The sequence below is a fragment of the Motacilla alba genome, chromosome 24 (genome assembly GCF_015832195.1).
Source record: "Motacilla alba alba isolate MOTALB_02 chromosome 24, Motacilla_alba_V1.0_pri, whole genome shotgun sequence".
In the NCBI taxonomy this organism is placed as follows: Eukaryota; Metazoa; Chordata; class Aves; order Passeriformes; family Motacillidae; genus Motacilla; species Motacilla alba.
Window position 1 is genome coordinate 831,134 of NC_052039.1, and position 26,326 is coordinate 857,459.

Sequence of the window (26,326 nt, forward strand, 5' to 3'; positions counted from 1 at the left end):
GAGACAACTTTTTCAGTGTCATCAAGGAAAAATGTTGGTGGGGATTGTTAAACATGTCAAAATATTGCCTGCCTCTCTCACACATGCTCAAGGTCACCCTTAGGGGCAGATTTCACGCTGCTTTTCTCATCTCTGAACAACTTTTCTGTAACACACAGTCACAGGAGGCCCAAGGACGTCACTCACTGGGGATCACACAGCACAACTGCAGCAAAATCGGGCTGAGAGCACAAGGATTTGGCTTCCCAGGGCACTCCCTCAGGTGCTGAGCCACACTGGGATGTGCAAACAAGGGGTTTTCTTCAGGGGCATCTTTGAGGGGGAAAATCTGAATCAGGCAAGCAAATACATTTTATCCTTCATTTAAACCTTCTCAGATCCCACTCTGTGCCTTTACTCAGCTCATATAAAACAGCACAGAGGTAAAGCCTCAACCTGCCAGAGCAGGGTCAGAACATTCTGTCTCTGCTTCATTCATTAGGCCTTTTCTCCCCAGCCTTGCCTGCAATTCCCATTTCCTTGCCTCTCACAGCAAGCAGCTCCATTGCACACACCCACTCTGCCTCACTGCCTTGCAGTTACAGGGAAACTGGTTTACAGTCGTCTTTTAAAAGAATATTCTGCTTCTGAGCATTCTTGCCTGATTTTGTGGGCAGGAGCAAAGGGATCAGTTGGGCCCTGGTTCATTCCCCAGTGGGGGAGTTCCAGTCTGTCCAGGATCTCAAAAATTCCCTTCCCATTTTCTCAAGTAAACTGATGGAACAATTTATAATTTCTGGAGTTTCATAAAGATGGGAATGACTCTCTGATTAGAACCAACCACAATGACAGATCCAAGCTCAATAAGTCTGGGCAATGCAAATCGGGGTTTGTTTTCCACTTTGGGAAGGAACTTTTAAAGACTCGAACAGCACAGTATCTTCCTTGGATGTGCCCAAGTTATCTTTAATGTATGACCCTAAGTTTTTAGCTCTATTTGGGTAGAAAGCCTAAGCCAAGTATTTATAACCCAGGCTTTCAGTTCATTCTGTTTAGCAAAAAGGACATTGCCAACACTACTTAAAAAAAAATTTAAAAAGTGGTTTGAATGAAACTGCTGAGCTAAAAATTCTGTAGTTGCAGGAACTTTCAATCTGGTTCTCTAAAGACTTAATTCATACATGAGGATCCAGGGCCCTCCCCTTAATTTGTTTCCTTTCTCCTTGAGGTATTTCTGTGATTAACAAGCAGATGGGAGTGTGACTTTTGCTTCCATTTTCACCGAAATAACAAATCCACTTAAAACACAAAATTCAGTAAATATCAGGCATAAAACAAGGCAGGAGAAGTTTGCATTTCTGCTTCTCTCAATTCCGGTTTTAATGTGCTCGATTTCCTTTGACAGTCAAAATTAAGAATGGGTATAAATTGAAATAACTTGGGATGGAAATGTGGATGGATGTGACAAACCGTGGCATCCTCAGGATCCCTGAGTGGTTTGAGTTGGGAGACCTTAAAGATCATCTCGTTCCACCCCATGGGCAGGGACACCTTCTGCTACCCAGGTTACTCCAAGCCACATCCAGCCTGGCCTGGGACACTTCCAGGGATGGGAAGTGTATATTAAAGTGTAATTAACTAATGAAGTGTCATTAATTTAACTAAGTGCATACAGACATTCAACTCAACTCATCTCAATAGCAGGAGAATTTACCATTTTGCTGCCCTGAATTCCTTCCATAAAGAATATTCCTGGTTCATTGAGGAGGAACATTCAGCTCAGTGGCACAAACCCCAGAGTGGCTGATTTTAAACAGAAAAAGCCATTTCACTGGAGCACAGAGCAGGGGACATGTGTGTGACTGTGTGGATTCAGTCACACCCTCAGCCAGACACAAACCCTGTGCAAGCTGCAGAAAGAACAACAGGAAATGGCCGGGGGTATTTATAGCAGGATTGTGTTTATCCTGAAGTGATGTTTGCACAGATTATGATGAAGCTTTTCGTGGGAGAGGACACAGCTTGTGTCAGCTGGAGGTTTGCATGCACTTCACCCCATGTGCTCCTGCCAGACTCCCTCAGCCCCCTCGGCTTTCCTTGGACGGTTCCAGCTCTGCTGAGCCCCAGGAGTACCCCCCACGCCCCTCCCCCAGTGAGTCCTGGTACCACCGGGCTTGCCCAAAACTTGGTTTCTGCAGGTTTGCAAATCCCCCCTGAGATGGCAGGAGGGGAAAACAACCTCTCACACGCCAGTGACCTGAGTCACTGAGAAATGCAGGCCCTGCTGCAGCCACACCAATGTTCTTCTCACATTTTGGGTCCTATTAACAAAGAAACTGATGGCACAAAATGGCTTTTATCAGAGCTCAGCTCTGCAGCAGACTGCTCCTTTCCTGCAGTTCTCTTGGGGATCATTTCTGTGTCCTATATTTTCAGATGGGGTATTGAAACACCTCCCCATTTATCCCCTTTTTGAGGGAAGGCATCCAGCAAGAAGTAATAATTTTCATTGACAGATCATCTCCATATCCCCAGCCTCACCTCTGCCATCTCTCTCTGATTTGAACATGTAAGAAAACTTTTTCTAAATTATTCCCATTATCTAAATTTCCCTGAAGAGACAAGAAACCCCCCCAAATATGGGAGGTGAAGTAGATAGGGCAGCAACTTAATATCTCTGTGGTGTAAAGAGCCCTCCACCCTCCCTCACAGCCTTTGCAAGCACATGTGCATCCCTGCTGAGCAGTTTATCTCTGCCACAGATATGGAATGGGGAACGCTAAAATAAAATTGATAAAAAGTGGAACTCAAGCAGCAAAGAACCTCCTATTACTTCATTGTCAGAACAGTTCTTCCTTATCTGAGTCACATCTCCTGAGGTTTGTTCAACTCATGAGCGCTCAGCTCATTTCTCTGTTTACACCCCATGATATCTGAAAACCTTGATTAAAAGCAATCAGAAAAATCCATCATATGATACTGAGACCGTTTGCAGCCTGTGACAGTTATTAGCAAATGTTAACCTTTCCTTTGAGAAAACAGAAGGAAATCCTGCTTTAATTTAGGCTTTCAAAGATCATCCCCCTCTATCTCTGCAGTAAATCAGAGCATCTCCACGAGGCCATTGTTTACAAATATAATGAGTCCCGGGTTTGTGTGTTTAAAACCAAACAGCGAGAGCAAAGCATCAGGAAGTGCCCGTGAATGGGAGCTGCGGCTCGGGATGGGCGCATTAATTACTGCAATCGAGCCAATGCCCCGTGAATGCCGTGCGAGGCATTATCAGTGCTATTAGTGCTTCATTAGGGCTGCAGGAGCGCGGGCAGCTCCCCGGGCTCATTTGCATCCTGTTCTGACAGGTGCTGGTCCAGGTGTCCCATTGTCATCCCGAATTAATAAACATGCTCCGAGCCCCGCTCCTTTCATCGTCTGTGGGAGAGAGGCAAGAATAGAGCCCGAACAGGCTGCCGGGGGGAGTGCTGGGGGCAGAACAATCTGACCTCATCTCCCAAAAAGGCTTTTGCTGGGGCTTTGCCAGGTTTAATTTTGAAGTGATGAGCTCGTACCTGTCAGAGCTCCCATCCCTGCCGGAGTGATGGCTGAGGCAGGACTGACACCGGCTCCGTGCTCTGCCCTAGGGCTTCTTCCTCCATGCTACAAATTCGTGGGGCTCGAGGCTCCCCCAGGTGGGTCTGCTTTGGTCCTCTCAGATCTCCTTTATAAAGTCATCCTTGTCCATCCCTGACCCCCAGCTTCTACCTGATCCTCCCTTGCCAGTTCATCATTCACAGACTAAAATTATATTCCTAAAGCCATCCTGCTGTTGGTTTTTACACCTTTATTCATGGCAGGTGCTGATGAGCCTTAGTAGGATGCACACAGCAAGCCACGAGGGGCTTTACTTTCCAGTCCCGTGCTTTAATTGAACATAGGCTTAATTGAACTAAATTGTATTTATAACTGGCTTTTCAAACTTTTTAGGATATCATTTCAAGCTCTTCCCTTCAATCTTAAGAAATTCAGTTCTGTTAAATAAAAGGTGGCATTCCTATGCAGCTGGAGCATAATTCAGGCTTTCCTGATGAAAACCAAATCCCACAAGAGCTGGCAGCAGCACTGCCATGTCACCCAGCGTTCCTCTTTCCATCCTTCTGCAGCAGCCAGTTGGCCCCACACTGTCCCTGCTCTGGCTTTTCTGAGTTCCCTGATTTCCCAGAGCCTTCCTGGCCATGAGGTGTTCAGATCCCATCACCTCTGGCCCGGGCACTCCCATCACACCCGGGCTTTGTGCTGGGCCCAGCTCGGTGCCAGGGGAGCAGTGGCTGCAGGGGCCTTGATGGCTGCTATCACCTGCCTGATGGCTCCCACCAGCTCCTCACGTTCCTCTTCTGGCAAACAGGGAATGCATTCCAGCCTCATGCCAGGGTCCTCTGTGCCTTTGGGGGGTGCAGAATCCTCATTGAATCTGCAATATTGCTGTCCATAAAAAAACCTCACAAACTCCAGGCTGTCCTCATTTCCTTCACTAAGGTAACAGTTGAAGTTCCTGCTGTTTATGTGCAGAGAATATTCCTGAATGTCCTAATATTCCAGAAGTTCATCCCACCCTGCCTCACTCCACTGAGGTACAACCAGAGGGAGGAAGCCTGGACTTCAGGGCACCTTTCTCAGCTCCTGCACTAAGAAATATCCTTGACCTAGTGAGATAAAAAACACTTCTCTAAAACACACTAATTCATGCCCAGGAGAGCAGGTGAATGACCTTATCAGGGGACCAGGTCCTCTGTGCTTCAGATTGCCTGCCTGGCTCACCTTTTTATTTAACCTGGGCATCTTTTTTATACATCTTGGGCATCTTTTAATCAAGCTTGTGTATCTTTTTATCTAGGATCTGCATCTTTCTGTTTAGTTAGTGCATCTTTTAGTATAACTTGTGTATTTTTAATATAAGTTCAGCACCATTTCATTTGCCTTCTGCATCTTTTTGTTTAGCCTTTGCATCCTTTCTCTCTGAGTGATGAAGCAACAGCCTCCCACACCTGCACTCACTCTTGCACTGCCCCCGTACCCAGCCAGGGCTCTGGGCTTGCTCAAAAACCAAAACTCATTTCAAGTGCCTTTTTTTCACCCCTTTGTCTTTTAAGAATCAGCTTGCCACAAATGGCACTCACTAAATGACTGTCCAGGCAGACACAAAGGTGCAGCAGAGGAGGAAAGGCCCTGTCAGGTGCTGCAGAAGAGCTCCCAGTTCTATGGAGCATTGAGAGACAAGAGCTGTTTCTTCTTGTTGCAGCCTCTTGGGAAAATTTGCCTGCCATGTACCCGGGTGTGATCTGGAAGCAGATTTGCACCTGTCCCAGCGGCCCAAAATCAAACAATGACAGCATTGAGAGAGCCAAAGCACGGCCAAGGGAGCCGTGCTCCTCTGCTGCTCTCAGGTTCTGGGCACCACACCACCAGACACGCCACACACCTCTCTGCCCCAGAAGAGCAGCCCCTGGCTAATGTGGCCTTTGCATCTCTGATTGTCAGGGCTGGAAGGTGGAGAAGTGTCCCAGGAGGACAGAGCAGGCCACGCCGCCCCATCCCAGGGGCTCTGGATGCTGTGGGATTCATCCCCCATCCCTGCTGGGGCTGAAGGCTCGGGCTGCACGAGCCCGGTACGAGGTGTCCCAGCAGGCCCCTGTAAATGCATTGCTTTAGCTTGCAGGGCTGCAGAGCACAGACTGTTTCTCTCTGTGTTTCACAAGCACCAGAACACTTCATCTCCTATAAATAGTTCTTTCCTAGTTTCAAAAGCTGCAACTCTTGCATCCAGCTGCTTTGAACTGGATTTCAGAGAGATTTTCTGCTGACATTTCAGGCACCTGCACGTTCTTTATCCAGGGCTTACAAAACTCTTTGTGGAGATTTGTCACTTCTCAGCTTTACCTCAAAAGACCATTTCCCATTATTATTTTACAATCAGGAAAATCAAGGCACAGAAACCTGTGATGATTTGCTCTGGGTTTCTGGGTAAGGAGGAGGAATAAAGCCAAGGCGACTCCACTTGCAGGGTTTGATTCTGCCCAAAGTTGAGAGTTTCTGAAGAGGGCCATGTGAGCTGATTGTTATCTGCTGAGCAGAGCAGATACCAGCTGAGAGATCTCTCCTCCTTATCTTCTCACTAAATAATAGATGTCTGATTAGGATCTCATATGCTAAGAAAACTTTGTCACAGATAATGGCAGGTTTCTGAACAAGTTTCTCTTCTAGAAGTATCCTTATCTCCTTTAACTGAGTCATAACAGTAGGTGAATATCCAAGGGCAGGTTTTGGACACAATTCCTGGGGAAATTCTCACCTCTCAGCCCAGGATGAGCAACCCTCAAGCTGCCCCTGTGCTTGTGCTGGGCAAATGCACCCTGGAGATGGCTCCTATTCAAAACAGCTCAAGGATGGGCCAGCAGGGGATAAACAGGGAATGACAGGGCTGCCTGAGAGCTCAGTGGCTTCTCCAGGCTGCACAAAAAGTCACTGGCAGAGCCAGGGGTGAATGTCAGGTGTCCTGGATCATAAATTCATATTTTGAGACTTTGGCACAGATCACCCAGAGAAGCTGTGGCTGCCCCATCCCTGGAAGGGTCCAAGGCCAGGACAAAACCTGGTCTAGGGAGAGGTGTCCCTGCCCACAGCAGGGGGTGGAACAGGGTGATTTTTAAGGTCCCTCCCAACCCACCCCGTGCAGTGATTCTGTGTTATAAGAAATTAGCATCGCCTGAGACTGAGCCATTTTACAGCTGTTTGCTTAACTCCACCACGTTTCCCTGCTGTTTGTACAGGGTGAGAGCACATCCCTTTAATCCCTGAGCTGATGACACTCCAGAGCTCTTTGTTTACTCAGGGCATTGCCCATCCTTTGAGCCCTGTGTGCACAAACCCTGCATGTGCCCACCTGTCTCCCCCACTGCTGCATTTGTGGCACCCCAGACACCCAGGCTGGGGAGAGGAGACTGGGGAGGACATGAGGCACCGATGGAAATGTGAGGGGACCACAGAGTGGTTCTTGTGTGCTAGGAGGCCGTGAAAGTCCAGCCTGGTGTGTCCACTCCACACACCTTGTGGAGTCTCAGCTCAACCAGAATGGAGCCCTCAGGACCTGAAAACAGCTGAGGTCATGATCTGGCTAGCTGGGTGAGGAGAGACCTTGGTGGCACATGGGACAATGGTCTGTTAGGACCTGGAGGGATTTCTTTGCACAGCCAGCTCCCTCTCTGCTCCTCTGCTCCTTGTTCCATCCACATTTCCCCTCTCTGTGGAGTGCCCACACCTTCCACATCCCACTTTTGGAAAGGTTTGCCCGGCCACCTGAGCTCCCCCAGCCTGGCACAGAGCTGCACGTGGTGAGCAAAGGGCTGCTCACTTGGTGGAGTTTCTGTGGCTTAGGGTTATGTTAATTCATGAATTCTTTTTTATTTTTGGAAGCCTGCAGCTGTTAGTTTTGAAACAACAGAACCTCACCCTGCAATAGGGTAAGAAACGGATGGATGAAAGAGAGAAGCAGAGCAGAGTCCTGAGCCTGTGCTGGCGGCTGGCTTTTAAACACATCAAGTTTGGCTCATGCAAGAAGCCATCTGGCATTTAGGCCCCGCTGAAACGCTGGCAGTGCTGTGTGTGTGGATCCATGGAGCAGCTCCTCAGGCACACACATGGACTCTGCTGCCTCCCCCTCCTCCAGGGCACTTGCTGCAAACCCCTGGAAAACCTGGAGGCCTTCACACCCTGCCTCCTCCTCTGGAATGGCCTTTGGACTGTGGGAAAACACTTCTGCCATTCTCCACAGCCATGTACAAATACGTGAAGGACCCCAAAGGTTGGGAGCTACGCCCATCTCCCAGGACAGGCAGAGGGTTGTGGGATGTTAATGAAGGACATGGACGGGAGTGACCACTGATCTCTCTGTCCAGGTCATGGCACTGCAGGACAGGCCTGCACTGAGATCTCTGCTGCTCCTGAACAGAGCCAAAGTCATTCCCAGCTTGGGACAGCATCACTGCAACTGGAGCAGAGGAGGCAGGGAGGGTACAGAGGATTTGCTGTGTCCCACGGAGGAGAAGCTGAGATACAGAGAGGTGAAGTGCCTGAGATCCTACAGTGGCACCACATCTGACTGAGCCAGGCTGGGCACTGCTGACACAAAGGCTGGAGTCAATTAACCGCCCAGATTTTTCTGATTCACCAGAACCTAAAAAAGCCAAAGCATCCCAATCCCAGGATTGCATCAGGAGGGCATTTCCAGCCAAGCCCTGGGAACAGCGTGTGCCACTTTTTGAGAAAAGGCAAATCCAGATGGGATCAGGTGCAGCTGAGGCCTAAGGAATAAGCAGGAGAAGGAAGGTGTGAAGGGATCATAAGGGTTTTGTTTGTCCCAGCAAATGCAAGAGGGAGGTACAGCAGTGGTCTGTAAATGCACCAGGGACAGAAGTCCTGGGAAGGGAAAGTGCTGCAGTGGTGCTGGCATGAGAAAGGCATGAATCAGTCATGAGCAAATGCCAGCCCCAAGTCAGAAGAAAGTGTCCAGACCTCAGAAGGAAGAAGTTACGGAAGTCCTGCTCAATGGGGAGCAGTGGGGGTGGAAAGAAAATCCTTTACAGAAACCTTGGAGATTTTGGGAAAAGGAATGACAGAACCTGGTCCTGTCTGACAGCAGAGCGGAGTCCTAGAACTGCTCCCATTCTGGAGTTCAAATTAAGTGCCTTAACTTTTCTTCACTGTTCAGGAATTTTGAGGAGGACTCTCCTGTTACACACAGCAGAGACCACATTGGTCTCCAGGCACTGCTGCAGCACAAATAATTCCTCACACTAACGACCAGCCATAATTACATCCTTCCTGCAGCAGACATGACATAGGAGAATACCAAAACCGAGGAGCAGGGAGCAAACTGCGAGTTTATTCCATCCATTACTGACCAGGCTGTGTCCTGTGAGGATGAGAGCACGTCTGCTCTCACATGCCGTGGTGCAAATCCAGAGGATTTATCACAAGCCAGCTTGAACTTGAGGGCATTGCTTTGCCTTTCTGAAGGGGATGAACTCTGTCCCTTTGTTGAAACCTTTGCCTGCTGCTCTGGGAAAGCATTCCTGTAGCTGTGGAGCTGGGTTTGGGGTGCCCTGTGGGAAGCAGCAAAGGAAGAGACGCAACTTCAACGCTGACAGACAGAAATGGCTCAGTCCCTGGCAGGAATGAGTTTGGGTTTGGAGTTAAAATTGGATTCACACTTTTCCTGCTACAAAAAGAATGCATGTGAGTAAGGTTTTTACCCAGCCTTGCACACTCTGCTTACACTCCAGAGGATCCAGTCTCACTGCCAAGAGCAGCACAGAGGAAAGGCCCGAGAGATACCAGGGCAAAGTCCTGTCCTGCATCTTCTTTGTCCAGTTCCTGTGTGGGTAAGAACACTTTTTATCCTGGACCTGCCCACACTCCTGCTCCCCTTTCTGCTGCCTAGATGGCAGGACAACACCGTGCCCTGGGAGGCTGGGCACAGAGGCTGGATGAGGGTGGGCAGGGCAGGAGCTGGAGCTGGAGCCGTGGCATCCCTCCCTTCACCTTCTGGAGACCTCTTGGATCTCCAGCACAATCCCAGCATCCTGGGGGAATTCACCATCACTGGGGTAAAGTGTGACACACGTGAAACTTGCACACACACTTGTCTGGCAGAAAAACAGATTCAGGAGAAATGTGTGCAGCTCAAAGCACCCCAGACCCTGACCAGGGACCTACACTTTTTGTCCCTCACCAGGGCTCATTCCTTCCCCTATCACTGGAGCTGTTAAAGACAATTTTGGTAATATTTGCAGGATGATACTGAGACTTCTGGCCTAACAAATCACTCCAGCGAGTGCTTATTTTAAAGCTTGGTTGGTTCTAACAAAGTCAGATGTATGAGTTTAGAAATATCTGCTAAATATAAATATTTGTGCTCTGCAAAGATATACATGGGCATATTAGATCTAATTAAGGAAAGCTGTTATGGCTCGTGTCATGTGAATTCTGGTTTGGGTTGGGAGTGTCATGGACAGAAAAATTGTCCCTGATGCAGTAAAGTGGCCCTGAAGGACCTCTGGTCTGGATCCTCAGTGGCCTTGGAGACACCCCCAGCAGCTGCTCAAAACAGCTCTCAGGCTTTTGGGATCAATGTTGAAGGGATCTGTCCCTTTTTCAGCCTGTACTGTATCAATCATTGCTGCCTCTGGTGATTTTTCTGTTGTAAAACCATGGAAGGTGTTTAAAATTCAGCAGTCTCTGGGCAATTCTGACACCAGGAACTTGTGAACAGAATCTTTGCATCTCTGCTGGTGCCTTGCTGAGTGACCAGATGCTTTCTGCGTTTCATCTCCTGGTTGTTTTTCCTTCTTCCCTTCCCCTGCTTGGATTTTGGGCTCTTATTCTATCTATGTGCCAGGGTTCTCCTTGATGGGAACCTCTGGGGACAGCTCCCATAATACAGGGAATTAATCATAGAGCCACGACTTCTGGTTCTAATCATGAGCCAGTCCTAAAGGCTGAGCTGCAGCACAACCCTCACAGACAAATCCTCTGAATTTAATAGGGATTAAATCAATGGAGTTTTTATGGAAATTGAATTACACTGTATAGAAATTGTTCCATAAACAGAACACAGCAGAAAAGGCAAAACTTCCTCGGTTTTCCCCTGGACTTTACAGTAGGGATATAATTTTCTGATGCCTTTTGCTGGGCAGCCCAAAGTGATTTGATTAAAAATGACATTTCTGACTGTAAAGTGCATGAGAACACCTCAAAGCAGTGCACAGAAATGTACAGAAAGGCAGTTCTGTAGGGGGGCAATGATGATAATTCTTTTCCTGGATTGAAGTAATGCAGCTTCCTCAGTGTTGGGTGAGCAGGATTCCCTGGAAACCCTGCCTGCCTGGCCCTGGATATGGTGCAGGAATCCTCTGCTGCCTCAGCCTGGTGTAACCAGGGCCTTGCTCTGGCCACCCTTCCACACCACGGACACACGCTCAGGCATGTCCAGGAAACAGCCAAGTCCAGAATCTCCAATCCTGTTCCATATTCTGCCATTCCTGAGGGCTGATGGTTTGAATAAATGAGCCTTGGATTTCAGCTGCCTGCTCTGGGCAGGCTGAGTTGGCAAATTCCCTTGCCTCCACACCCACCTGGGTGGCCAAGGGGCTGCACAGCCCAATTTCCCTTCTCCTTTCTAATCACAGAATTCACAGAATTCACAGAAATCCTGCTGAGCTCCTGGGTCTGGATGAAGGGATAAAACCTTAGCATGAACTCTTTACACTGATTTCAGTGGGAATTTGCAGATATCCAATGTCTATTCCTCGGAATCAGGTCCAGCTTTGCTCTGAACTCTGCACTAACATCAACTCTGCACTTGTCCAGTGGATTCTGGCTGTGTTTGAAGGATTTTTATAGGCATCTACTCAGTCCTGCTCTGACCTGGTGTTCCTCTATATGAACAGGAAAACAAGGGATCCTTATCAGTCAAGTGAACAAGAACTTGGGATTTTTGTGCAGAAAAAGCTTCAGCTCTGAGATACGGGGTTATAAAGCGATGGAGCATCTCAGCAGAACAGCTGGGGAAAAAGGGCTTTCCCAAGGAAAAGGATCCTCACTGCAGGGCAGGATTTGGATTTTGCAGCCATGGGATATTACTTGTGTGAATGGCAGGACTGCAGCCCCTCACAGGTGAGGGAAAACCAGTGCAAGAAGAGGGCAATTGCCCTTCAGGAGGTATCAAAGTTCACAACATCAGCCTGAGCAAATCACTGAGACCTCAACACCTGATATTTGCTTCGGCAGGACATTAAAAATCCCACATCTTCAGTGACGCACTGACCCTCTGGGTGAAGAGTTTCCCTTTCTGCTTTACTACATTCTAGCTGCTAAGAGCTGCCAGTGGCAGCGGTTTCCTTTCAACAGCACCGTGTTCTTGCCCCTCTGCAGCTGGCAGGGATGAAGAGGGCACTGGAGCTCCAGGCAGAGAAAAGACAAGGCAAAGCTTGGATGGTGAGAGTGTGTGCAGTCCCAAGGAGATTGGGAACAGGAGCAGCAGAGGAGTTACAGTTTCCTTTGTTCTGTTAAAAGGAAAAAGGAAACACATCAGGAAACCAGACTGCAGAGCACAGGAAGTCTCACTCTGGCTGATAAAAAGGAACTGATGTGAGGTTGGTTCAGATGCAGTTATAAGTCAATCAAGCTTGGAACAACAAGAAGAGATATTCAGAAGAAACCAGAGAGCCAAATTCTGTATTTAGCTGTAAAAAGAGTATTTTAACCGCTCCTAATTTTTTTTTTTTTTTTTTTTTTTTTTTAAGTAAAGCTGCTACAAAAGCCATTGAGATGAGTATTTTCTCATCATACAGAAGTCGGTTTCCTGAACTCACCACACCTTCCCCTGACCCCACCATACCTTACTCCAGTTTCTTTCTTTCACTCATCAACCAACTTAAAAAACTGTATTCTCACTGATTTATCTCTTCCCCTCAGATCAAAACCAGCAGTATTAAGAAGGGCAGTTTTTTTGCTGAATGAGGAATCAGCAGATGAGTAATGAGAGGCTCTGCTGCCCGCTGGGTTATTTTTCACTGCCTCTGGATGATTGACAAGGATTGTAACGTTCAGTTCCTGGGTGTGCAGCTTTGGCAGGCTGGGCTTAAGGCTTTCTAATTTATTTTAATTGTTTCTGACTCCTTCACAGCCCTGGTGGAGTCCTGGGTTGGTCTATGCTGGAAGAACAAGAAGGAAATAAATACAAATAAAGTAGCAAGCTTATCCATGACACTTCCTCTCCTGGGCTGTGCTTCTTACTGGATTATAGTGAAAAATCAGGAAAAGAAAGAATGCTGATCACACATGAAGGGTTATTTTCTGCACAGCATCCTGAAGAGAAGCAAAGGCTGGAATTTTGCACAACGCCTGGGTGACTGAACCTTCTTCCCCTATTTCCCCTGGGCCTTGCCATAGTGTTATTCCCAAATTTTCCTTTGGTGCTGTTTGGAGAAGCAAGAGGTTGGTCAGGAGAGCCTGAGCCTCCTGCTGCATGTCCCTTTGGTTTGGGGCTCTGCCTCGGGCTGAAGGAAAGCTTCAGGTGGGGGAGGAGGGCAGGAGGGAGGCACCGTTTGTGGTAAGCTCAGTACCAGAGCCAGGTTTCCAGGTGGGTGTTACCAGCGGGGGAGATACACATCAGTAATTACGTGGCCTGGTAATGAGAGGGAGGAAGAAAACAAGCAGAAAATGCATCAACATCTTAAAGGCTTTGATACCTGGAACTCAGCAGAGCAGAGCAGGCGCTGTCCTGGCACACACATTGCTGTGCATACAGCTTGAAGGGTGACAAGGGCACCCTGCCTGCCCAGGGCACCCCCTCACTGCCCAGGGCACCCCCTGCCTGCCCAGGGCACCCCCTGCCTGCCCAGTGCACACTCTGACTGCCCAGGGCACCCCCTGCCTGCCCAGGGCACACTATGACTGCCCAGGGCACCCCCTGCCTGCCCAGGGCACACTCTGACTGCCCAGGGCACCCTGCCTGCCCAGGGCACCCCCTGCCTGCCCAGGGCACACTATGACTGCCCAGGGCACCCCCTGCCTGCCCAGTGCACACTCTGACTGCCCAGGGCACCCCCTGCCTGCCCAGGGCACACTATGACTGCCCAGGGCACCCCCTGCCTGCCCAGGGCACACTCTGACTGCCCAGGGCATCCCCTGCCTGCCCAGGGCACCCCCTGCCTGCCCAGGGCACACTCTGACTGCCCAGGGCACACCCTGCCTGCCTATGGCACCCTGCCTGCCCACCTGTGACACAGCACCCACGACTCAACTCCACCTCAGACAAATAATTCCCAAAGGAGGCAGACACCCACATTTGGGGGAGATATTTTAGGCTGTATTTCAAACCCAGCTATCAATGTGCCGCCACACTCTTGTCTGAAAATACTTGTTGGCTCAGAAAATGTCCTTGGCCCTCGCCCAGGGCTGTGTGACAGGCCCCTGTCACTGAGGTGCCCTCAGGCAGCTCCTTTTAGATGCCAGAGCTTCGTGGGGCACTGTGTTCAGGTGTGCACCAGAGCACAGGAGAGGCACAGGCAGGAAAACAGACCGCTGTCCAATTCAGGTGAGAGATCTGAAGAGAATTTCACATTTCTGGTGCAAATTGCCGTCAAACCAAGCCATAGAACTCAACTGGATGTGTCAGACCTGCTTTTTCTAGGGGCACATCCATGCACACCAGGCTTCTGCAGCTTCAGGGGTTCAGCAAACCCACAAATACCTGAAACCCTGAAGTTAATGCTCTCCTGGCCTCTTTAATTCTCCTGCTGGTGCATGTTTGCTCTGAGGTGGGACACAGGGTCTCTCTGTAAGTGCTCAGGTGAACTCAGGCACAAGGAGACACTTCTGTGTTTCAAGGGCAGCTGATGAGGGGCTGTAAAGGAACCTCAAACACCGATGGGCTGTGGGAGAAAAAAGGCAGGGAGGTGCTCTGTGCTGAGGCTGTACATTCATGTGTTCCAGACCTGACCCTTCAGAGCAGATGGAAGCTGAACTCAAGAGGAAAAGGCTCCTCTAAGTCCAGGAAGGGCAGACCTGAAGGAAATAAACTCTGCTGCCTGCAAACCTTGCTCCAAGTGCCCTTCCCCCAGCACATCTCACCTCTCAGGGTGTCATCTGAGAGCTCACTCCGAGGTGCAGCCTCCCCTGTGCTGCTGCTGCTGGTGACCCTGCAAGGAACAGCATCCTGCACCCCACAGAGCTGCCAGGGCAAGGAATGCTGCGAGCAGGGACAGAGGCTGCTCCTTCCCTCATCTCACAGAAGGAATAGCCCAGAATTAAAATCAATAACTCAAATAAAAGCATGAAATCCTCAAGACACACATTGCTACTCCTTTGAGTGACCACATCCTGTGGAGGTGAAGAGAAACTACACCAGGCTCTCAGCACCTCCTCAAAGCCTCGCAGCGAAACCCCAAGGGCTTCAAATCCAAGCAGTTGCATTGTTTTGTTGGGTAAAGATTTTCTTCAGAGAAATCATCCTTTTATGAGCAGGAAAAAGTACACTACAGGCTTGGAAAAGGCTTTCCCAGTGTCTGCTGCCAAGTGGGAGTCAGCAGTGAACTCGCTAGGCTGGCAGCAGCCAGCAGGACACCAAGGCTGGAGGTTCATGCTAAGGCAGGAGATGTCCCTTTGCACACAGATCTCAAGGGAAAAATTCAAAATATCCCCATCAAAAAATATCCCCAAAATATCACCATCAAAATATCCTCATCATAAAATCTTTCCAAATGATTCTTGATGTTAGAAAGTTATTATGCAATATAAGGATCTTTGAATGAGGATTAGGGTAGGAGGGAACATTGCTGTTCATGCTCTGGAAATTCCAGATGGTTTTGTTCCAAATTGCTTTTGAGGGACAGCAACATGGAAAGTTGTTGTTCCTCAAATCTTTGTGATTTATTTATTATTTTTCCAATGTGGAGATTAGGAGCCTTGCCCCAGGAGTCAACACCCTTTAGCCAGGAAAGGCCATCCCTCTGGGGCCAAAGCCGGGGTGATTAAAAAGAGCCAAACAGACACGAAAATTGCTCAAAAAGGAAGCATTTTCTTAGTCTGAGATCCCCATGGCCAAGTTTGAGAGCGAGAGCAAACGCCTCCGGCTCACAAACGACAGGGATTGCTCCAAAACCCGGCCCCACCCTTTGCTATGGCAACGCCAACACACCAGTCCTCCATCCAAGGACACGGCTGTCCTCCCCTTAAATAATGCAAAATCCTCACTGAACGTCCCTCAGAGGGGTTTTTTGATGGCCACAACATCAGGATAATTATATTTTCCTGGAATGAAGGCAAGAGCCACACGAAATGTGCTTTTTCATGAACAGGCAGGCTCTGGCCAGTATATTTGCGTTAATTATTCTCCACACATAAAGTGGAACTGAAACAATTAAAGCAGCTCAAAACCACACCATTTGTTATTGTGAGGAAGGCATGCATGAGCATCTTGCTGTTGATGAGATGTGCCCTTTTCTGATTTATTGTGAGGCAATGAAACCCAAGTCCCCCAAACACAATGCAAGTCATCCCAAAGAAGATGGGATTTGAATGTCTAGGGGCACAATAAAAATCTTGGTGACTAATTAAAATTAGTGCAAACACAAGAGTCAGGAGTTTCACTGGCTGCAATCATCATCTGCCAGTGGTGCTATTGGAAGAATATGAACAGGAGGTGGAAATAACTGAGATTTCCTGCATGTCTTCCTCCACAGAGCCCTTTGAGCATTGCTGCAGGGGACACTTCCCAAGCCAGCCAGTTCTGCTCACGGCAGGTATTACACAGATTATTTAGAGAATGCAGCAAAAACTGCCACCAACCTCCTCAGCAGGTGATCTGATTCTCCTCAAGATAAAAAATCCTTAGTGAATAAATACAAATATGTTCATTTTTATGGTGCATTGGCTCAGCACTGTCACATGTGATGTCAGTCAGTGCATGGTGGGGAATGATGACTTAAAATCCCGAGCTGATCCTGTGGTCTGTGTTTATATCCATGGAATTCCCTGCTTGGGTTGAAAGCCTGAGGACAACTCCGTTCACACTTGCACTCAATGTCCACATGGGATCCATGTCCACAAGGATCACCCCAACCACATTTATGCTCTGCCCATGCCCTGTTCCCCAGCATGGCTCTGAGCCCTCGGGACAGCTCAAGGCTCCACTGGATTCATCCCTTCACCTGCAGCAGGGCAGGTGTGCAGGTGAATTACTCTAGAGAGATGAAACCAGCAGTCAGAGAGTCATCAAGATCCTTTCTGATAAAAAGATGAAGAGTAAAAGTACAAGCCTGTCTTGGTAATGCAACCTAAGACAAAGCCAAATATTGGAGATTGCAGGCAAAGGGAGAGATTTGCAAAGTAGGCTGTACCCAAACCCCTGCGTCTGCCAGCCTGCAGTTAAAGGCTTCAGCTAAATTAAAACAATTAGTCTGTGCAGTAGCATTGCATAGGTTTAAAAAAACAGCCACTTGTCGAATTTAAATTGCTCAAGAAGAAAATCATCTGGAGGGCACAGCCCTGTCCCAATCTAGCAGTTGTCCTCTCCAAGGACAGTAATATTTCTAAGTTTGGGGTGGGAAGCGCCTTTCCCCACGCCGGAACTCAGATTTCATCTGGGACCGCCCCGTGTTCTTGCTGTAGATGATGAAAGAACCTTTCTCTGTGTTTTTCTTGCTCTGCAGTCACTCATGTGCATCTTTCTGCTGTATTTTTCCCAACACAAATGCAGAGCTCTGAGATAAATCAATGCCTGCATGGCAGAGCAGAGCTGAGGGCGCGATTGCTGTTAAACTGCTTTGCTCTGGATGTGCCCTCGGAGTCACACCCACCCTGCAGCACAGGTTAAACACAGAGCTCAGCACGCCAAAAGCATTGCAGCATCTCAAGCCACATCCTCTCGTGCTGCCCTTCACCTGTGAGAAGCCAGGCAAGGGGGTCTCACCCTTCCCTGCAGCCAATCTCTCCGTGGGGAGGCTGGCACTGCCTCCAACCCACAGTTTTCTGCCCAGCACGAGAATTTACAAGAAGTCTCAGCTAATGCTTTGGGCAGGACAGGAGCACAGAAAGAGGGTACATTGGCAGAGGGGACAAACAGGACATGGGGACCTGCTGATCCTGGAACGGCTCGATAAAGGAGCCCAGGAGGAGATCCTGTCTCTGGATCCTGTCTCTGGGTCCTGCCTCTGGGTCCTGCCTCTGGATCCTGGTTCTCCCAGCCCCAAGAGTGTCAGATTCCTGCCCTAGCAGGGCAGCAGGGCAGTGGCAGAGGCTGCAGAGCAGCCCCAGGGCAGGCCCAGCCCGGGCCAGTGACCTGGGCTGTGGCCGAGTTCCTCCTTTGGCCGCAGCCTCCAGCGTGACTGAGCCCAGCTCGGATGCAGTTCCTCATCCCCAAACCGCAGCCGGGGGGAGAGCTCAGGGCAGCGGGGACAGGAGCAGCTCCCGGGGGCTCCAGGGGAGAGGGGGAGAGGGGAACAGCCCAGCTCTGCTCAGGGATGGGGCAGGGGGCTCCTGGCCTGTGCAGAAAAGCAGGTCCACGTGTGCACCACAGCAAAGGCACAGATGGGGAATTTCTGCACTTTCACTGCACAATATTTAGAGCTCTGCAAATCAAAGAAAGTTGTGGTGCATTAAATGTATCCTGAATGAGGCCCAGGTTACTTTTGGTACAGATCTGAGGAGGTGGAGGGGAAAACCTGTCTTATTCCAGCCATACCTCCCAAATATTGTGCTTTCAACACTCCAGCTTTCTCTCTTCCTTTCTGACATTCACCCTTTCATTCCCTCTTTCTTTCCTCTTTCCATTTTCTCTTCCTGCCCATCTCCTTCCCTCCCCCTTCTCTTGAGACCTTTCCAAACCGTGCACTTGTCACAAGCTGCAATCTAAGGGACACAGTTTCAGTTCCTGCCCGTTTGCAGCTCTGTTCTACCCAAGTCAGCAAAATAAAAAAAAAAAAAGAAAAAAAGAAAAAAAGAAAAAAAAAAGAAAAAAATTTAGAAAAGCAAAAAAGAGGCACTTTTAAGGCGAGCTCGACACCCCACCCAGCCAGGCGATAGGCATCTTTCGAAATCCTCCAACCCAAACACACCCACAGCGTCTCTCGCTTCAAGGCTCCTCTGTTCGAGCGGCTTCTGTTCCTCAGCGCTCCCCAAGGAGAGCCTGTCACAATCACACAAGGGTCCCCCAAAGCCAGCCCTGTGCTGCCTCGGCTTGGAGAAGCACTCGGGGTGCTCGGAAGGGCTCGGTTTATCCCTGCAGGGGCTGAAGGAGCGGCCGGAGAGCAGGAGGGGGAACTGCTCTCGCAGCCCCAGCAGCGTCCCTGGTTGCTCAAGGCCACCAGAGGTTGGTTATGTTGGTGGTTTATTTGCCTCACTCTGCTTCCCTATCCCCCAAGCCAGGGTGATGTTTCTCCTCCAGCCCGGGGCTTTTTCCCCGCCAAAACCCCAAAAAAGCTGCTGGAGGAACACGGGCGACCACCAGAGCCAGAGTGCCTCGGCCGGGGCCGGACGGGGGACCAGGGCCAGGCACACACGGACAGCGGAGCAGCTCCGAGCCACGCCGCGGGCAGCAGCTGCCGCTGGCCCTGCCCCCGAGCCGGGCACTGCCCGGGCCTCCTCGGGCTGCGAGCCGGCTGCGAACCCCGAGCACCGGGGAGGCGACGGGAGAGCCCCGAGACGCGGCGGCGGCGAAAGAGGAGGAGGAGGAGAAGGAGGAGGAGGAGGAGGAGGAGGGGGAGGAGGAGGAGAGAGCCCGGCCGGAGCCGGCCCCCGGCCCCGCGCCCCTTCCCAGAGCCCCCCCTAACCCGAGGAGACCCCCAGCCCCTCCTGCCACCTTACCTTAATAGTGCCGTCCATCGGGAATAACTTCCAGCCGGGACCAGCAATATTCCACACATTGACCCGGTTTAGCCTGCGACTGACGCCTCCTGAAGTTTTTATCCTTCTCCCTCTTTTCGCTCTTCTCGCTGCCCTTCCAGCGGTTTTGTTGCTCTCTCCGTACCCCCTCTCCCCCTCTCTCTCCCTCCCTCCCTCCCTCTCGGTCTCTCTCTTTTTTTAACTTTCCTTCTTGCAGCAGAGCGAAAAAGAGACAGTTAACCGGATGAAACGTTTTTTTCTGCTAATTTTGGGAAGTGAAGTCACTCGAGGAGGAAACCTTCGTCTCTACGCTGGTCCTGCCTTCTTGATGAAACTATATATATTTTACATACAGGATATTTGCTTCATTTAGATAAGAAGGGACAGAACAATAGCCACCTCTGTCACAGCTCCTGTTTGTCGCTGGGACAGCCCGGCCAGGGCAGAGCTTGCCTCGCACCCCAGCCCGTGTTAGCCAGCCTGTGTCATCTCACGGCTTCGTTTAACGTAGGGTTTTGCTTTTTTTTTTCTTTTTTTTTTTTTTTTTTTTTTTTTTTTTGGCTGGAGCAGTGTTAGCCTGACTCATTGAATTTCCGTCTCTTCCCACAGATTTTTTTATTAATGCGTTTTCCAGTCAACGGGAAAAATTAAGGGGAGAAAACCGTAAATGCAATTCGGTGACGGCAGGCAGAGGGAGAAAAGAAAAAGTCTGGCCATTAAAACGTATTTAAAGCATATTTCGAGACCTCTCCTCCACGCCTCCCAGCACGGAGCGTGAGCCGGGGGTGCAGCCGCTGCCAGGAGCGAGCGCTGAGTGCAATAATGCGGGACAGACAGACGGATTGAACGCGGGCTGCGGATGGGGCTGCGGGCAAGCCGAGGCTCTCGGCCACCCTCGCCCCTTCCCTCAGCCGCACTCGTCTCGCGGGGTGGGATGTGGGGCCGGGAAGGGAAGGCACTGGCACGGGTGGTTTTCCGTGCTTTCTTTCAGGTGCCGGGAGCCCTTTCTCAGCCTCCTCTCCCAGTGCGAGCTCCTCGCAGAGATGTTGAACCCCCTCAGAGCGAGGGGGACACCCCCATTTGATAAACATGTCAGAACCTCGCAATCAGTGTCAGAACCTCGCAATCAGTGTCAGAACCTCACAATCAGTATCAGAACAGCCGAATGTGCCGCTCCGGTGCCGTGTCCTGACGGGCACAGCAAACAAAACCCCTCAGCCAGCAGCCTTTAAACCTCGCTCCAGACCTGGCGAGCCCCTGACGTGCAATCCTCCCTCATTCAAACCGGAGCGAGGGGCACAGGAGAAACACGCGTTTTCCTCTTTCCGGGAAAAGCCGAGCCCTTCCAAAGGACCGGGGAAATGAGACAATACCCGCCTGTCCAGCTCCCCCGCTCCCCGCCCTTGCCAAAGTAACCACGGCGGAACACATCATGCAACAGCCGGGCGGCCCTCCTGCCCCGCTTCCCCAAAGCGGGGCAGAGCAGCGAGGGAAAGGAGGGTGAAGGCAAGAGAGAAACGTGCCAGGGCAGGAGGACGCCCTGCCCGTCGGTGGAGAGCGTTACCTTGTCCAGTGCCAGTCGTGTCCAGGCTTTTTGTCTCCCCCTGTCCTTAGTCCAGCCACGGGGAAGGGGATGAGGGGAAGCAAAATTATATCCAAAGTTATCCTGCCCCTGCTCCTTCCAACAGGGAAATGCAATAATGCCACCAGTGTTTCTCCCCGGCTGCGGCAGGGATGCTTTATTAATACTTTATTTCTCCAAGCCCGAAGCTGGCAGGAGAGAGCCGCAGATCCCCCTTGCCCCTCCCTCCCCTCCCTCCCTCCCCCTCCTCTGAAATTAGCCTCATCAATTCAGCTACAATTTTTCAGTTCGGATTTAGACACGGGGCTGAACGTGACCAGACCTGGAGGTTTTTGGCTCGCTGCTTGCCAGCGATTGAGGCCGCCTGCAGCCGGGAGGTGAGGGGGGAGCGCAGGGCCAGCCCGGCCGCCTCCCCTGGCCCCGCGCTCCCGGCCTCTCCTGTCTGCTCCGCACTTCGGGGCTGCGCCGGGGTCCCCCGAGAGCAGCACATCTGGATGCTGCTAGCGGGGTCAGGTCCCCCCTTGCCTAGGGCCACAAAACTGGAGTTCAATTAAAAGAAATCACCGTTAACCCTTTGCTTTCCTCATTCCTCTTGCTTTCCCGTGCCCACTGTCCTGCCCCCCCGGCAGTGCTCCGGTCCCGGCTCCCCCCTCGGCGTTCCCGCATGGCAGGAGGCTGCAGCGACCAGAAGAGCGAGAGGTGAAAGGGAAGAGTGAAACGCATCCTTTCAAAACCCGAATGGTTTCCTCTCTAGACAACGCTCCCCACCAGCCCCGACAAACAACGCGGGCGGGGGGTGAGGGAGAGGACAGGTTGGGACTCTGAACCGCGAAAGGATGGGGAAAAAATCCCCTCCTTCCTCCCTGGAAGGAGCCTCTGTCACCCACCGACCTCACAGGGCACTTCGGGGGCTGCGGGACCGACAGTGGGGGAGCTGAGGATCCGGGAGAGGCGGGGGGAACCACCAGAAAAAATGGGCCCAGCTCACGGGAGAAGAGCCCTCAAAGCCCCTGAGCCCGACAACCCCAAAACCCCCTGAGCCCGACAGCCCCAAAACCCCCTGAGCCCGACAGCCTCAAAGCCCCTGAGCTCGACACCCTCAAAGCCCCTGAGCCCGACAACCCCAAAACCCCCTGAGCCCGACAGCCTCAAAGCCCCTTTGCCCAGCTCCGGGCTGAAGGGACAAACATCTCCGGCCCCCGCCGCGCGTCCCCGGCGCTCCCAAAGACGGGAAGTTGCCAAACAGACCCCCCGCCATCCCACCGGGAGATATTTTTGGAACCCAGCTCTGCATTTTATGGCCAGACGGGCACCGTGACCCGCAGGGGTTTATTTTGCATGTCTGGGGACGACTAGAGCGGAGCCTGCTCAGGTCGCTTGTGATACCGGGTCTGCCAGGGATGCTCCGCGTGTTTGGTCTAAAGCAACATTTGGGAGAATCCAAGAGACAAGGGAAGGAGCGAAGATGTTACACACTCTAAAGGGAAGCCGAGCAATCTGCTCTTTTCCGCCCAAATAACGGCAAATAGAAGCTTTGCATTATTTTTTGTTTCTGTTTTTGTTTTTATCCCCCACCTTCCACCCCATTCCCCCCCCCCAAAAAAAAACCAAACCCAAAAAACAAAAACCAAACAACACCTAAAAACCTCAAAACCAAGCCCAAAGGCACCTTTGAAGTTATGCCATACTTTTTGGAAAAGGCCGAAATATTCATAACCTCCGGACGCCAAGCTCTGAATCATCCTAGGTGGTTGTGCCGTGACTCTGGGTATTTAACTGTTATTTAACTGAGTATTTGACTGAGGTTTTAACTGGTGTTTTCCTGAGTATTTAACTGTTATCTGAGTTTTTAACTGTTATTGCATTTAACCAAGAAGGAGGGAGCCGAGACAGGCGGGGGAAAGGCGGGCACGGGGCTGAGCAGGATCTGTTGCCACTCTGGATCTGATGCTCGCCCTTCGGATGCACATGTACGTACAGCAAAGGAATTAGGATCTGTTTCATGTGGCCAGCGCTAGACAGCTGGAAAATCATTTGATCTTGGCAACCACGGAAGATTTCAAATGCTTACATCGGGACAGGCTGGTAGAAATCAGTTACTCCTCTATTGTTATTATTATTGTTATTTATTATTATTATTATTATGACTTCTATTTCACTCCGTTAACGAATGGAACGGAATTGTCGAGCGGCGTTGTTAATTAGCTCAGTGTTGATCTCGGGCGCCTGGCACGTCCCCAGCCCCTCTCCCCGTCCCTAGGGCTGGTCCCAGCGGCTGCAGCCCCACACGGAGAACGTGAAAACGCCGCGATCCGAAAGGAATGAGGAGCCACCGGGGGGATGTGGCCTGGAGCTGTTTCGTGTCCAGACCCACAGGAGTTAACCCTCGGTGTAGCTCTGTGCCAGCCTCTCGCAGAACCCCAAAGATTTGGATTTTCTGTCTGTTACCCACACGGGATTAGCGGGCATCACTTCATAATTAAAACCGTCCCGTTATTCCCTAGGAACAAACAGAATGAAAACCCTCCCCAGCCCCATTGCGGGTTGGGAATGTGGTTTTCCGAGGAGGGGAGAGGGATTGGCTTCTCTCACTCTCTCTGACCCCAACAGCATCAGCTGAGCTCTCGTTGAGCCCAGCCTGGAGCCGTCGCTGTGAACTAACGCGGCGATAGGGGAGGGGAGCTCAAGAAACCCCAACACCCACGCCCTGGCTTTGCGGCTAGAAAGTGCCTCATTTCCCACTAAATGTGACAAAGTGTCCCCTCTGTAAAACGACCTTTCCACGCACGTGTATTTACACAGCCCGCGCGGGTGCGTTGTGTGTGTTCTGTATCTAATAATACCGCTTCACAGATAACCTGCCACAGGTTTAATTCTCTCTGACCGTGTGCACAATTCCCGTCATCCTGGACTTGCAGGGGGCCAGAGTTTATCCCTCTCCAGCCTTCACGGGAGGCAAACTCTCCCCCAGCTCTAGTGAACGTCTAAAATCCCCGGCTCTGACTCTCCTCTGGCACTGACCCCATCGCGGAAAGGAAAACGCGACGTGTTTGTTTCTTTTCTAACCCCACATTCTTACAAGCAAAAAGCCCAAACTGCAGCCCTGGAATCTTATCCCCAGAAACGAATCCCAATTTTAGACCAAATTAATTGGCAAACCTCTGCTTTTCAGCTGCAGCAATAAAAGGGAATCGGGAGAGGGAATCAGAACTGAAGGATCGGGTCCCTCCTCCCGACAGGAACAGCCCAGGAGATCTGGAAGCTGAAGCCGGGAAGTTATTCCCCGCTAATCGGTACTAAGTAAAACATAATGTCTTAAAAGTGGGGTGGAGAAGATGCAGGAGCTTTGAAGCTGCATCGCAATGAGGGGCGAGCGGGGCGAGCCAGGGGTGTCCTGGATGCTTTTATTTGAGTTCCATGTCCCAATAAAACAGCCCCCGCCCTCCCTCCCCCATCCCGCAGTTATTGAAAAGCTGAGGCACAAAAACCAAAAATACTGAAGGCCAAAAAAACAGACTGCAGTGCACTAGCTCCGAACGTCTGGCCCCTCGCTTGAGGCCATAATTAATTTGAGATTTATTTTTATTGGAGAACCCAGTCTCGTCTGACCTTAGCCAAACAAGACTTCAGCGAGACCCTTGATGCGCTTGAATGGAACAGAATATTTCTCTCTAACTTCTCTTCAGGCGGCCGTGCCTGCTTTGAATTTGTTCCTCAGACTTCATATATTTGGAGATTTACAGGAAAGATTTAAAGCATTTTTCCCCTTAGCATTCACTCTCTCTTTTCTTCCCTTTTCGCTCCCCTTTCCCTCCACACCTCCTCTTCTTCTAACCACGGGGCTGGGCGAGCATAGGGAGGGCTGGAATAGAAAATTCCCTGGATCCAGCATGTTGGGAGGGGGACGATTTTCCTGCAAATTGGGAAAGACTGGAGCCATTAAAAGGTCGCAGAGCTGGGGAGGGGGGTTGGTTGCTGCTGCCTGAAGACGGAGGTCACCGGAAAAGCTCGTCCCTTGTGCCCGATTTATTTTAGAAAGCTCCAACGTGACACAATTCCAGGAGAAAAACAACTTTTCTCCCACCTCGACTTAAATTCAAGCCGTGTCCTGAAGGTAAAGAGGCAAAGGAGCAATGCCAGCCCGTCCCCACGCAGCGCGAGGCTGAGCACGGGAAAGAGGCAGGACACGGGGACACGGAGAGGGATTTTTCTCTTTCAAGCAGAGAGGTCGGGGCAAACGAGACCTAAATCCTTAAGCTGCAAGTCGTCATAAGACGTTAATCAACGACTTGCTAAAAGTCCGACAATTTAGCAGCGTTTGAACCCCGAGAAATTGGTGTCAAAAAGGGAAAGAAAGAGAAATGAATGGGTATAAACGTAATTAGTGATCGCGAAAGGTGAGCGAGAAGGAGCTCACAGCAGCTCCTGCCCGCGAAGCTCCGGGGGAGCAGGACTGGAACCCTCCGGGATGCCAGGAATGGGAAAGAAAAGGAAAGGAAAGGAAAGGAAAAGGAAAGGAAAGGAAAGGAAAGGAAAGAAAAGAAAAGAAAAGAAAAGAAAAGAAAAGAAAAGAAAAGAAAAGAAAAGAAAAGAAAAGAAAAGAAAAGAAAAGAAAAGAAAAGAAAAGAAAAGAAAAGAAAAGAAAAGAAAAAGCAGAAATGGACAAAGCGCTGGAGGATGCACTCAGTAGGAGCATCAGCGCCCGGAGCGGGGAAAAACCAGTCCAGGGAGGCTTTGGTTCTTTGGTTTTCTTGGTTCTTTGGTTTTGCCTTTCCTGCCGGGCTCAGGCTCTCCAGCTGCTCCTGGGATACGGGCAGGTTTCGGCCCGCTCCCCGCGAGCATCCCTGAGTACCTGTGGACCCCTCACGGGTCCCCTGCAGCGCTCGGTCCACCGGACACGAACCCCGCTGCAAAACAAACGAAATCCCGGGATATTCTTTCCCGGCAACCTGTCCTCTGCTCCTGTTCGGCGGGAAAGGGAAATGTCCGTGCCAGGCTCGCCAGTGCCCGCTCCAAAGAAACCTCTACTGTTTTGTCCTTAAAGTAAGAGTTTACCCCCTCTCTCTTTAGGGCTTCTGTAAACTTTCCAGGCGGAGGGAGACCAAGAACAAGCCCAATATTGTTCCCAGCCACGCAGCCCCTTTTCCCTGCATGAATATCCTTCTTTGTGCCGCACCACGAACCTTAGGGCTGCGTTAAACCCGGGTTTAAGCGGGAACCCCGCGCTCGCTCTGAGCTTCCTTCCCGAGCAGAATCCATCTCCGTGCCCTTCCCGAGGGCTGGGGCGGCAGCGCTGCGGGGCCACCGCAGGCACGGCGAGAGGAAACGGGG

General features: G+C 50.7%; 1 protein-coding gene across 5 annotated transcripts in view; it reads right to left on the reverse strand.

Annotated features, from left to right (window-relative positions):
* The window catches only part of FLI1 (Fli-1 proto-oncogene, ETS transcription factor), an 88,339-nt gene that overhangs the window by 54,825 nt on the left and 7,188 nt on the right, over positions 1–26,326 (reverse strand). The window contains exon 1 of one of the 5 annotated variants that reach the window (XM_038161680.1): positions 20,978–21,106. The exons of 3 other annotated variants lie outside the window; for them this stretch is intronic. Coding sequence is in view for 1 of the 2 variants with exons in the window: in XM_038161679.1 (XP_038017607.1) it covers positions 19,396–19,413 (18 nt within the window). In the remaining variant the exon portion in view is untranslated. Of the gene's footprint in view, positions 1–19,395; positions 19,571–20,977; positions 21,107–26,326 lie in introns of those variants that run through there. One more of the 5 variants, XM_038161679.1, reaches the window with a different exon arrangement.